The 14473-nt window shown below is 29.8% G+C and overlaps 1 protein-coding gene across 1 annotated transcript; it reads right to left on the reverse strand.

Annotated features, from left to right (window-relative positions):
• Window positions 1-12751: 12751 nt before the first annotated feature.
• Window positions 12752-13657, reverse strand: LOC115981502. The gene has a single exon (XM_031103693.1). It carries the CDS (start codon window positions 13554-13556, stop codon window positions 13014-13016), a length of 543 nt encoding a protein of 180 aa, XP_030959553.1. The 5' UTR covers window positions 13557-13657; the 3' UTR covers window positions 12752-13013.
• Between the last annotated feature and the right edge of the window lie 816 nt (window positions 13658-14473).

Genomic DNA, 14473 nt, shown 5'->3' on the forward strand with positions numbered 1-14473 from the left:
AAACCAAAAACTGATTGGTGTTTTGATTTAATGATAAAAAAAAAAAAACACAATTATTAGAATCAGGCCCCACAAATTAAAACTCTAAAAAAATAATAATAATAATCATACCTATTTTCATAATTATTTTATGTGGCAAATTATAACTAGTTATTTATCTTTTTTTTGGTAAACAAAAATAGGAGTACACTAGGTTATGCTAGCCCTTGAGCAGGGCGCTAAAGTTAAAGTCCTTGGGCCAACTTGTGTGAATGTCCACCAACGGACTCCTACTGGCAGCGGGACTCAACCTAGGTGGGTTAAACGAAGTGTTCGAGTCTTACCAGCTGAGTCAAGCCCCAATTGGCTAACTAATTATTTATCACTTTTACATAAATTCATAATTTTTTTTTCTCATCACTCACAGTCAACCTCATCAAAAAATTGTAAAATTTGGTTCTAGAAATTTTCTTTTGAGACCAAAACACAAAAAATCGAAAACTAGCACGTTGGGGGGGATATATTTTGATTTTTGACCCACAAGAAAATTCAAAAATGGTGGCTATAATTTTACTTTGTTTAAAACCCACTTAAATCAATGTCACATTCTTTGTGTTTGTTGTCTAATCAATAACCTAGTGCAGCATCTTCCAAGTTACAAATCTAAAGGCACTTATCCTTGCCAGATATGCCCACGTTTCCTCTCTAGAAGCATATCATTTTATGCACCCATTCCCGTCAATACAAATGCCACGTCTCCCCCATGAATACGTTTGTCTTGGTGCAAGAAATTGCCCACACAATTTACTACTTCAAACATTTTCAGCCAATGATTTCTTTTTCTCTTTGATAGACACGTAGAAAGAGGACAGAAAGATGGGCTGCGGTTGGTTTACATCAATTGAAACCCTTTACCCATCAAAAACTACCGACACATGAGTCCCCCTATTAATCAATTACCCACAAAGTATTAGTCCAATAGTTCTTCCTTGGTTCCGGTCCCACGATGACATGCTTTTAATTTTTTTATAATAAATTTTAAATTATAAGTTATTATTGGTTATAATTTGAATGGATCATTTTTTTTTTAAATGTTAACTAATACCTTAAGGTTATTGGTTTATGAACTATTTTTAAAAACATTTTATGAAAAAAATAAGAATTTTTTTTTTTTACAATTTTTTTATTTTCCATAAAAGTATGTGTGTGTATATACATATTCATTTCAAAATTCAAAAGGAGTACTTGTTCATTATAATTTGACAAATAGGTATGTGAATTAGAGTTTGTCAAAAAGAGTACTAATAACAGTTTATCACCTAAAATTTGTTGTGAAAGCTATTGTTTTTAGGTGATAAGCTGTTATTAGTACTCTTTTTGACAAACTCTAATATATATATATATATATATATATATTCATTTCAAAAATCAAAAAGAGTACTTGTTCAATATAATTTGACAAATAGTTAAGTGAACTAGAGTTTATCCAAAATTTTCAATCTTGTCCATAGAATTTTAAAAATAACCATATAGTAAAATAAACGGATTATATTTGGTTCTTAATGATGTGTTGTCTAATTTAGACACATTTACAATAAAAAATAAAAAAAGTCAAAATGGCTGAAAAGTTCTAGTCTATGAAGATTTCCATTTGGTCACTATGATGAATGACTCACTATTGTCACGCGGTTTTAATGTTAGCAAAAAATGACAATGACTGCATGGAATTTTTAATCAATTTTTGCTACTCACATGTAACTTTTAGTACCTAGATTTTTTTATCTATGGAAAATGATAGAAATGTACTCAACCAGATGACATATATACGTTCAGATATTTTCCCCCTAATGATTTTTTTTCCCCTATGCCTTTGTCCTTTGATGAAACATGAAATGTAAGTAGTGAGTACTGCGTATCATAATGCTGCAAAGGAAACTGCTGATCATATCTTTCTTTGCTTTGTCCAATCAATTTGTGTGGCCTTTGTCTGAACGGAGACATCAGATTCTATGACTTTTTATGTAGGTACTCTGTAGATGGGTGAGTTTCACTGTTAAAAAGCAAGCACGATTCTATTAAATTCTCACCAGAAGATACATGTGCCAGACCCCATTTGGACTTTGTTTGCAGTACATAGGTTGAAGGAAGTGTGCTACTCTTTGAATTTTCAAGACAAAAATGCTAAGGTCACAACTTTTGATATAACTTTCATTATAATTTGTCCATGCGGCAAGTTGTGAATAGTTGAGTAAAAGTGGTCGATCCACAAATCGCTACGTGAACAAGTTATGTCAAAATTTATAGTTCTAGAATTACCATTTACTAGGGAAAACATGTTAAATACTTAAATTTGTCAAACTCAATTTGTTACTCCTTTAAAACTCCATTGGTCAATTACTTTTACGACAACTATTCATAAACAGTTTGTGTTTCAATTAAAAAAAATCTTGTTTATATTTATTTATTTAACAAACAAGTTAAAAGTAAACCAAATTTGGGCAAAATTATTAAACAAGATGAGCTCAAATATAATAATGTTCTTTGTAAACAAACTTGTTAATATGAGGCTCAATTAAAGCCTATATAATATTATATATATTCATAAGTATAATTGTGTAGAATATATTTACACACACACTTGTATAAACATAGAATTTGATAGTGTAAGTTTGTAAATAAGTTTATAAGATATCAAATTATTATTTGTAATTTATTGAAAATATAAAGTCTATTTTGGAGTAAATTTGTTTATAATTTTAACAATATAAGGTTTATGAATGTAATTTTTATAAGTTTATGAACAAAAATTGTTTTATTTAATTAACTCAAATAATTATAATTAAATCATTAATCATTAGTATATAGTATATAGTATATACTTGTGAAAGGTTAAAAAAATTAGTCATAATATTTATTATATATATGAGTAAAAAATAAGTTAATCAAGTAACTTATAAACAAGTTTGAACTTATTCAATAAAAAAATAACCAAAATTTAAACATGTATTCTATTTAACAATGAAATTGAACTTAATTCATATTCAAAATTAAATTAAATGAAGAATTATAAACTTCAAATATTAGACTCCACTCGGCTGCTGTGCAACCTTACTTGCTTTTATAATAATTGATATTCTCTTTGCCCTACAATCATTTTCTTTTTGAAGAAGGACTTCTTATGTGCTAAGATCAACGAACTCTCTTTCTCATTCTTTAGCTTGTTGGACCTCTTTTTTGATTTTACAATTTTAAAAAAAGGGATTCCCATCTCTTTCAACTCCTATTTGGTGTTGAACCTTAGGGAAGAAGATGATGCCTCTTTTTTCCTAAGGGGTTTGTTGGGTAACTATTTTCAAAAGCAAATTTAAAAATTTTAAATAAAATAAAAGAAAAAAAATTATTAAAAAAGCGTTTAATTTGTCCTTTTTTTTTTCGTTTTTGCTAAACAATTATTGATAAAAGACCGTAGAATTCTTTTACTAAATATCTTGGGAGAGTAATCAAGATTGAAGAACAAGCAAGCATAAATGACCAAACAAGAACCAATTACATAAAAAGCTTTAACAACAAGTGGTATCAATCTTCCAATATTATTTGAGTGGAGCCCAAGACGTAGAAGACATGACATGGAAATGGTAGCATCATTATGGCAACATGGCTGTCCAAATCAAACCATAAAATACCATACATGCATACAAAGTTTCATGATAATAATAAGAAAAGAAAAAAATCATATTTGTGGGTCATGAACAAAGTTTGGAAAAAAAATTCTACAAAATAATTGTATATCTTTATATTAAATGTGAATTTTGAAAATTTACATGTTGAATTGTATGTTCTTATTACATCCTTCGTGTTTATAAAATTTCAAAAAAACTAAAAATTAATTAGTATTTCATCAAATAAATATTAAAATTTTAAGTTTTTATAATCTAAAATTGTGTAAAAAAAAAAAAATTAATTGATCGAATACTAAATAGCATCTAATTTAAATAAAATTTGATATGCGTGTTAAAATTATAAAGAACATAAAATTTTCCAGGTAAATTTTCAAAATTCACCAGAAATATACATATATATACCAAAAGTTTTAATTATTCGTGGGTCATGGCATTTTTGAATTATTAATATGATATGATGGGGTATTTTTTTTTTTTTTTTTTTTAAATATGCGTACATGGCGGACAACGCATTGCCTAGTCAGTACGTCATAATCAAATGAAAGGGTTGTGTTGTGGGACCCATATCAAGCGCCTCGAAGACGTTCCTTCAATCTGGTCCCACAAAGAAAGGTTTGGTTTTTTTTGATTTTCATCATCCTAGATCGTCGCCTTTGCCGCACTGGATTTGTTTATCAAGTATCAACCACACAAATACACACAAAAGACATCTCTCTCTCTCTCTCTCTCTCTATAACGTGGCCAAAGTAATGAATGAAAGTACGTACGCAATAGGCTCTATCACATCGTCTCTCTCTCTCTCTGTCACCTCATATCACGCACCAATCCGGATTTTTTTTCTTGGCCCCACATAATATAAAGACAAATGCTACGCGTATTACAAAATTTTCTCGTTCAAACTTATAAATTGATGTTTAACTCGTCACACGCAATTCATGCGTGTAACGAGACTCTTTATTTATTTTTTTAAGTTTTTTTTTTTAGTAAATATTTTTTTAAGTTTAGTTTCATAATTTTATAGGGAGTTGAAATTGGATTTTGTTTAGATTTATTTTTTTATTTTTTTTGTTGATATGAGATGTGGTAGTTTTTATAGGAACGCGTGGTATTATTATTTTTATTTTTTAGATAGAGGGTGGGGGGTAGTTTTGGTTGTGTACATGGTAATGAACTTTTTTGTGATTAACGTTGGTAGGAGCAAGAATGTGGATAGCTATTTTTGTTTTTTTTTTTTGGAAGTTGGAAATGTAATTTTACTTGAATGTCCATCAGTTTTGTTTAGAATTATGGGTATTTTTGAACCAAAAAATTGAGAATTCTACACAAGGAAAGTCCCTTAAATAGTATGAATATTTGAATTATCTATATATATATATATATAATAGGTAAAGCAGAGAAAAAATCCAATTAAATTTCATATTGAAATTTAATTAGAGTATAATTTTACGCCACGTGTCTCATCTAACTCATATTTTAGAATATTGTGCCAAGTGAATTAATTTAGTATAAAAATTGAATTTCAATTATAATTTAATTTTGCGCCACATGTCTCATTTAATCTAAAATTTAAAATTTTTGTGCTAAATAAGTTAATTTAGTATAGAAAACGAGGAGTCCAATATAATAAATCATAAAAAACATAATCATATAACTAAAAAAAATTCAAAATTATAAGTCATCTATATATATTAATAGATAAAACTTAGAGAAAGTTGAATTAGAATTTGAAATTATAATCCAATTTTGCACATATCTAAATTTATGTGGGGACTACACCATAATTATCCACTTAAGCATATGCCATGTGTCTACTTATATTTTTTAATCTTTGTATCAAGTGAGTTAATGAATGTAAAATACTAAGAATCTAATATTAATGAATTATAAAATTAAAAAAATAAAATAAAAATCACCACACATTCTATCTTATCAAAAATTAGAAAAAAAAAATGATCATAAGTAGTATTAAATTTAGGTAAGAATTTTAATATGTGACTAATTATATTTACTTTAAAAAATAATTTGACTAATTCTCTATATTTTATGATAAAAATTGTGTTTAATTTTAAATGTGTCTATACGTATGCATGAATGCATATGTTATATGTTTTTTTTTTTTAAATAACAATAATTTGACTAATTATTTATATTTCTATAATAATTTTTTTTAATTTTAAATGCATCCATGCGTTTGCATGGAGTTATGTGCTAGTTTTTTAATAATTTAGGACACGATAATTTAGAAATTTTATATTATAAAATTTGTAGTATCTCTAAATATGATGTCGTTTGTAAATTATTTTTAAAAGATAAGAACATTCCCATCTTATTTATAAACAAAATTGATAACTGTATTATATTAATATTTCTTAAAAAAATCATAAGTTTGTTTGTATTTTATTAGTCAATATAACAAAAGACAAAGACACCTAATTTTTTTTTTTTTTTAGGAGATACACCTAAGTTAGTGTCGGTAAGTTTTGCCCTTATTAGGGTTGGCCCTAGGCGATGGCCTAACTACTAGAGAAAGGCCCCCAAATTTTGGGGTAAAAATTAATATGTTTTTTTGAAAAAATACATTTTTTGAGATATAGATTTTTTTTTGTACTTTTAAAAAGTTTCAAATAATTAAGTAATGCTAAAGATAATACAATTTTAAATACGTGAGTCCTACAAATATATATGTCATTAATCACATGAAATAATTTAGATAGGAAAATGCAAGAAATATGTACTATAAATTTTACTTCAAAAACCTTTACAAATTGATGTGACAATTAATATGATTTGTGAACATCAACAACTTATTAAATGCATTTTTGAAATATTTTTTGTGATTGGTGATACATCTTTGTAAGCCTCATATTGTAAAATTTATAATATCTTTAACATTATTCATTCAAATACTTGCTTATTATCTTCTTGAAGTGTCATTAATCATATTCATTACTACATCATTTCTAAGTGTTTTTTTTAGTAAAATTTATTATAGCTTTAGCATTTTTCCAAAAAAATAAAAAGCATATTACAAAATAAAAAGAATATAGTTTTGTTATAAAAAAAAAATAATGATATTAAACACTAGTTAAATATTATTTAAGTAATAACAAAAAAGCCCCATTTAAATATATCACCTAAGACCTCCGAATTTGGTGGCCGCCCTTGGCCCCTGTAATAATAAAAGTTTTCAAATTATATATATTTAAAATAAGCCCTTTTAGGTTTTACCCTACTTTTTGTTTTTTCACCTTTTTAATTTTTTAACAATAAGTTTGAAATACAAAAAAGAAAAAAAAAAAAAAAAAAAAAAAAAAAAAAAAAAAAAAAACTTGGTTGTAACCTAAGCATGCAACTTAACTCAATATATTTTTCTTTAATTTGAATTTTGAAAAATTTATCGTTGGATTACATTTTCTTTTTATATCTTTCATGTTTGAAATTTTTATAAGATAAAAAATCAATAGATATGTCATCTGTGGGTGCCCGAGGACTGAGGACGAGCCTGATGAGTTGTAGTACTAATATAGGGGTAGGGTTGTCCACAGGTCGGGCCGGGTCGATTTTGGGCCCAACCCAGACTCGACCCACTGGCGTCAAGTGGAGGGCATAGGAACCCGGAACTGACCGCTGGAAAAATCGATCAAGTCGGTTTCGGGTGAGAGTGAGCATCGATCGGTTGCCGAAGTAAAAAGAAATCATCGAAATCAACAAAAAAAAAAAAGGTCACCGGAATCTAGAAAATCATGCCGGAATATGGAAAAACTTGCCGGGATCTGGAAAATCATGTCAGAATTTGGAAAATCTTGCCAGTATCTTCATTTTTCCTGCGTTGGAATCTAAAATTTTTCACTAAAAATTGCTGGAATTGGTCGGATTTGGCTAAATCCCACTAGATCTAGCCGGATCTAGTTGAGATCTCGCCAGATTTGGTCGAAATCTCGCCACATCTGGCTTCATTTTGCAGGATTTGGCCGGATTTTTATACAACTCCGGTTGGGTTCTAGTTGCTCGGGTTTTGGAGAAGCAAACCCGCCACTCGACCTTCGGGTGTCGGTTCTTGAGAACAGAAACCCGCTGCCGACTGATTGAACCTTTGGTTCGGGCCGAAATTGGGTCGGCGTCGGGTGGTTTGGCTGAGTTGTCAGGCTTCAGTCGGGTTTGGACAACCCTATATGGGGGTATCGTGTGCCCGAAGAGGAAACTCGCCAGAGGAGAGGAGGGGACGAGACGAAGGACTCTAAGGCAATCCAAGTGGGAAGAATGGTCTGAAGAGAGAGAATTAGTGAAAGTATGAGAAGTTTCCAGTTGGGAGTAGCCTATTGCCTCTGCATTAAATGGTGTATAATAGGTTTATCAGCTGTATTGATAAGGAAGTGATCTGATCAATGTAATTCACAGTTAAGCAAACTCCATCTACAACCTTCTTCAGATGTTGAAAGAGACAAGTGTCACGAAGAGAAATTTGGGAGGTAAAGATGGAAGGTCATGATGCGAAGGAAGGGGGAGTATATAAGAAAAAATGGTTTTTAGAGAAGGGGGATCGAGACACAAGTATCAAAAAGAAAAAAGAAACAAGAACATTGAGAGAAGAGAGTAAACAGTGTAACATTCTGTACAACATTAGTCTCCTCAGGCAGGCTTGTAGGGAGACATTTGCTCATCTATTCTATAACATTAACCATTTCTTCCTTATTTTCATCTTCAGGTAGAGCCATCTCTTATTATTTGTTTCTCTCTTTTATAAATTTTATTGATTTTGGCCAAGATTGAACTATACAACTCACTGTTCTAAGTGGGTTTGGTCCGCAAGATCTTTTGGTCCTTACATCATCAATTAAAAGTTTAAATTTCAAGTTTTTGTAGTCTAAAATTATACATAAAAAATAAATTTATATATTAAATAGTAAATAAAATCTGATTGGCACGAAATTTTACATGTGTGTTAAGAACATAAAAAACATGCAATCCTACGATTACATTTTCAAAATATGTAACCATGATAATTTTTTAAGTAGGAGTACATTCTTAGGCTACAATAAAGTTTGTAACCAAATTTTATCCTACAATAGTGTCGTCCAAGACCAAAGAAAGTTAACCCAATATAAGAAGATCGTTCGTGGGCATGAAGGTCGTCCATCATGGAAACACTTGGACGAACCCTCAACACTTAGAAAAATTTCAGAATAGATTTATGTTCAAAAGCTTATACCTCAGACCACATTCTACTATTTTCAAGTATGAGCAAAATCCTTATTCATCGTTATAACTTCTCACTAAGTTCTTAACTTCTAATGACAGTTGTAGAAGATAAGCTTGAAACTTCTAACTTCTATGACAGTTGTGGAAGTTAAGTCCGAACCTTCTAATTTCATTACATGTTGAGGAAGTTACCAAATAAGTAATCACTCTAAAGGTCACTATATAAGGACTCATTTACATCAAAAGAAAGTAAATTTCCACTAATCATAAAGTTGAAATTATTGAGTTCTTGAAAGAAAAACTAACTTAAGCATCAGAAGGTTCTTGATCGGTTCACTTCGATTACTTTTGATCTTGTATTTCTTTCTTTTCAAGCCTTCTAAGTAACCTCTAGCCCATTGAAGTTTAATGCATTTAGTTTACTGATTTTCTTTACATTATTAATTATTATTTATCTCAGACATATAATTATAGGGAAACAAAAAAAAAGAAAAAGAAAAAAAAGTGTGACCGTCCGAACCAATCAATGATGATAGATAAGGATATATGAGACCATAGTTGTACGTGGATCCACGTAAACTTAGCAAGCAAGGACCTTTTTTTTTTCCTAATGTAAACGTGCTTTCCACGCGCTAAATCTCTAACCACACAGAGTACATAATCACATGATATGTTTAGCTTTTAAAAAACAGTCTATCCAATGAAAACCGGACAATTCATATCAAGTAAACAAACAAGAGAGACAGTTTTCCAGAACAGTACATCGTGACGTAAAATATAATATATAAATAAATAGTGAGTACTGCACTGCACTGCACCTGCGCATTTCGTGGCGCATGTTAGCATTCCCACCGTCAACAATAAAAGCGTCTTTTTAGAGGGAGGTAACGTTACTTTCCACCAAAAGCTGTGCCGCGTGCACTGCACGCCAGTCGTAAAAGTGACGTAACGCCTTCCCATATAAGTTGCACAATTATTTTTTTATTATTTTAATCAAAACTCTTATTTAAGAATAATTTTTTGTTCATTTTTTTTGTGTTTGATAGTATATATTTATATACGAAAAAAGTCAGTGAAAATTATCAAATAACTTTCTTTATTTAACTTAATATAAGACAGAGTTTTTTTTTCATTAAAATTTTCTGGAAATTAGTTCTATCTCAAGTGTTGCTAAATAAGAAAAATAATTTTATTTCATAATAAGAGAAATCAAGAGATAATTTTCGCATATTTTTCTATATTTGGTAATATTAATTAAAAAAAAATGTTAAGAGGAAAATTATCTCGTAACTTCAAAGAAAAATTATCTCATAACTTTATTTATTTAGCTTAGTATGAGATAAAATTGTTTCCTACTAAAATTTTTTGGAAAGCAGCTCTATCTCATGTGTAGCTAAATAAGAAAATTAATTTTATCTTATACGAAACTAAATAAAGGAAGTCAATGGATAGTTTCGCACATTTTTTTGTATGTTTGGTTGTATTAAAAAAATGATAAAAGGAAAATTATCTCATAACTTTCTTTATTTATCTTAGCATGGATATAGTTGTTTTTCATTAAAATTTTATAGAAAACAACTGTATCTCACGCATAGCTAAATAAGAAAAATATATCTCTCTAATGTGAAGCTAAATATGGAAAGTCAAGAGATATTTTTCCAGCTTATTTTAAAATTGTTATCAAACATAGGAAAATGAGATAGCTCTCTAGAAGCTTCTCCAAAAAAAAAAGAAAAAAAAGAAAAAAAAGAAGAAGATAGCTTTCTAGAAAACGATTTATTTTCCATAAACTCACATTCCCCAAAATACAAACTATTTACACTAACCTCCACCAGATGACTGAAAAGAGATTTTGAAAAAAAAAAAAAAAAATCGACTTACCATTTTATCTTCCACTTAAACTCTCACCCACACCAATTCTAATAATAAAATTCAGGGAATTTTAGAGTTTTTTCAATGGATTTTTTTATTAAAAAAAAAAAGCTATTCAGAAAAGTTAGTGTAAATAATTTACGTTTTAAAGAAGGTGAGTGTAATAACATAAAATCTCCAGGTATGTTAGTGCAATTTTCCCAAAATGGATCTCCCTTGTGTGGTTATTGCTCATGTTCACTTAAATCTCGTCATACATGTTGTGGGACCATTCGAGTAATAGTGGTACTTGCCGTGTGACCTACAAATCGAAGGCTCGCAAGTGTGACTTCTTACCTTTAAGCCATGCTCTCAACTTGACCGTATGAGTTCGTGAAAATTGAAAATCCTACCCCATTTTAAAAAATAAAATAAAAATTTGAAAGGTACACTTCCACTTTTAAATTTGACTAACTTGCATATAATATTTTGTTTTCTGTCTAGAGTACTAGACTACCTTTATTTAGTATTTTACCCCAATATTTGTTGACAAAGATGTTGCACCATACTTTTTAGTTTTCTCATAATTTGTCAAAATATTCTTTATATATATATATATATATACACACACAAAAATGTTACATTTTGTTCATAAAACCCGAAACTCCTTTAAATTTTTGAGGTTAACACTTAATTCTTTGTAATATTATTTTATGTGTAAACGGTTAACTATGTCACATTTATCTACCTAAAGTTTTTAAGTGTAATACAAAACTCTTTATAATTTTTATTTTTATGTAAACCTTTAGAATTGTATTTTTAGGTAAAACAATATGAGAAGGGATTTAGGGGTTAAATGTTATATACGAGAAAATATAAATGTTGTACAATTAATGGTTTATATATAAAACAATATCATAGAGAGATTTAAGAATAAAACTTAAAATCTCAAGGGAATTCCATACATGAGAAAAACCACAAAGATGGTTTTGTATATTTTTCCCACATGAAATTAATTCTCAAAAGTCATTATAACACGTGAAAATAGCAATAATTTTTTGTTTTACAGATTAGGATACAGAAAAATTGGAGTGATTATTCAATATTTATTCTTGAATCTCACGCAAAAATAGTTACTAGACTTAATTATTAGAACACCTGCGCATGTTTGGCTTGACTTCATTGTCGATAGCGTATTTACCTAAATTTACATAGAAAATGATGTGTTAACTGTTAAGCATCTGAGATTGATATCATATGAGATAAAAATAGTGGGGAAAATTGTTTCAGATTAACTCTCAAATTTTGAATTTTGTCCTTTAAAAAATCCCAAACTAATTAGGGGATTAAAACCTATGCCCATCTCATTTCCTCATGTGACAGGTGTTTCTTTTTTTTACAAGGTAGAATTCTATTCTAACATAATATAAGTATATATATATATATATATATATTTATATATTTATGTGTATAAAACTCTTTTCTGAAAACTTGAATCCTAACCTTTACTCTTCAGAACTCACAAACACTTATACTTATAGAATGACACCGCACCAAAGATATTCGGCGGCTCTGATAAGTGTTTCACCCAGATAACCAACTTCAATTTTCTAGAATGAAACTTAATAATAAGTGTAAGGTTCAATCGTTTTCCATTATTCCAATAATGAACAAAACTAAACAGAGAATTCAAGGTTAAACAATTTCTGATTGACATAATTGAAAACACGGGTCCTACATTTTTATATAATTTGCCCAAAATAGTGTGAAGCAATTAAACCATTTGTTTAAAACCATTTCCTACCTCCCTTAAAACAGATTATACTGCCTCAGTTACCCCTATCCCATACTTGAGAAATATTAATTTTTTTAATAATAAAAAAATGACAACAATGGTTTTGTGGTCTTTTTACTCTTGAGGATACTGAAAATTAATGTTTATTTTATTTTTATCAAGTAAGTTATTGTGTTTAGAGTGTACATAGAGGAGGGTCATATTATTAGAATAAGAAAAAATTAAAAAAAAAAAGGAAGAAGAAGAAAGAACAAAGAAAATGAGTGGAATATGAATCACTGTTCTTCTACAATTGATATTGATCCTCTAGATAGAGAAAAGGGGACACCTTTTTTCTAATTTTTACAAAAGAAGAGGGGACCGAAATGAAAAATGATAAAAAAAGATATCTCCATTTTCTATACCCTCCAATTTTCTTTTTTTTCCCATTTGAACCCCTAGCATTTCTGTTCTGTCCTGTTTTAACCCCTATAACATTTTAGCATTCTAAAAGACTAAACAACCAACTGCTACATGAAGAGTTCAGACTGCAACAAGGTATAGTAGTTAGCAGCCTCATCTTCTAACTCCCAAAGTCCATCACAAAATGAGTACCCATCTCCTCCATTGAGCCCTTCAACCCCAAAATCATAGACTACTCCAACTCCACCCTCTCTGTTGGGGATTCCAAGCTCATCATCTGAGGCTTCAAGGAGGTGTCTAATGACCCTTTCTTTGTCATCCTCTTCACCTCCCTTTGAGAGAACTTTTGGTGAAGATGAAGAGGAAGAGGTAAAGTTTTGGTCTTGCATGGTGGAAGAGGCTGTTGTGAGGCTTTCAGGGTCATTTTCAGCTGTTGGGAATGAGAGAGGGTCAAAGATGGAGTGAGAGTTGGAGTCAGAAGAGAGTTCTTGCTGGAGGGTTGTGATGAGAGAGGACAAGTCTTGGTTTGGTTCTTCTTCCTCTGCATCAAGCAGAGAGACTATTTGGTTAAATGACTTATGGCGCTTAGACTCCTCATAATCCTCCAACTGGGTTTCTTCTCTTTGGCGTTTTAATGGAGTTTCTGCCATCAAAGAAATCTTTTTTATTGTAAAAGAAAGAGAGCAAAAGAGATGCAAGCGTTAGAGAGAGAGAGAGAGTGCAAATAAAAGGCAAAGGATGATGAGAGAGAGAAGAGGGTTGGGGGTTTATATAGAGGAAGGAGCAAAGGTGGGGTTCTGGTCAAAATGAGTGAAAAAAGAAAGGCCAGAATATTTAATACATTAATGTTTGTTAGAGTGAGAAAGATGCTTATAGCTAAAATAAAGCAAAAAAAAAAAAAAAAAAAGTAGTACTAGTAATAGGCACAATAGCTGGAATACTATTATGTATGCCTCATGAGTTGGTCTCCCTTTGTGATGTTACGGTTGGATTAGCCTTTAGAAAAAGGAGCTTGTGTCTCTCGAGGGATATCAATAATTTAAGAGAAAAAAAATTAGAGGTGAACTTTAAGGGTCCGTTTGGATGGAGGAGTGGAAAATTGGGAGGATAGAAAATTAGTGGGAGGATGGAAAAGTGGGAGGATAGAAAATATTTAGTTTTTCCTCGTGTGTGTTTGGTTGGAAGGATGGAAAAGTAGAAGGGTGGAAAACTCTTTTGTTTGGTTGAAAAGAAAAGTGAGAGGATAGAAAATGTAGTTTATATAAATTGACTATTATACCCTTGTTACATAATAGGTAAGAAATAGATTTATTTGTACTTATTAAATAATATAAAATTTACCAACAATTATATTTTTCAATGAGAAGTGTTACGTCCACAGCATTTTTCACAATACTTTCACAACAAAATTTATGTGGAAAGTTGTTACTAGTTTTAATTTGAACCCACTATTGAAATTATTTTTTTACTCACCAATATTAACTAATAACAATCTGTTACTTGAAATTTATTGTGAAAATATTGTAGTAACATTTCTCAAATTAGATTTTTTATTCTTTATATTATT

The sequence above is a fragment of the Quercus lobata genome, chromosome 3 (genome assembly GCF_001633185.2).
Source record: "Quercus lobata isolate SW786 chromosome 3, ValleyOak3.0 Primary Assembly, whole genome shotgun sequence".
NCBI lineage: Eukaryota > Viridiplantae > Streptophyta > Magnoliopsida > Fagales > Fagaceae > Quercus > Quercus lobata.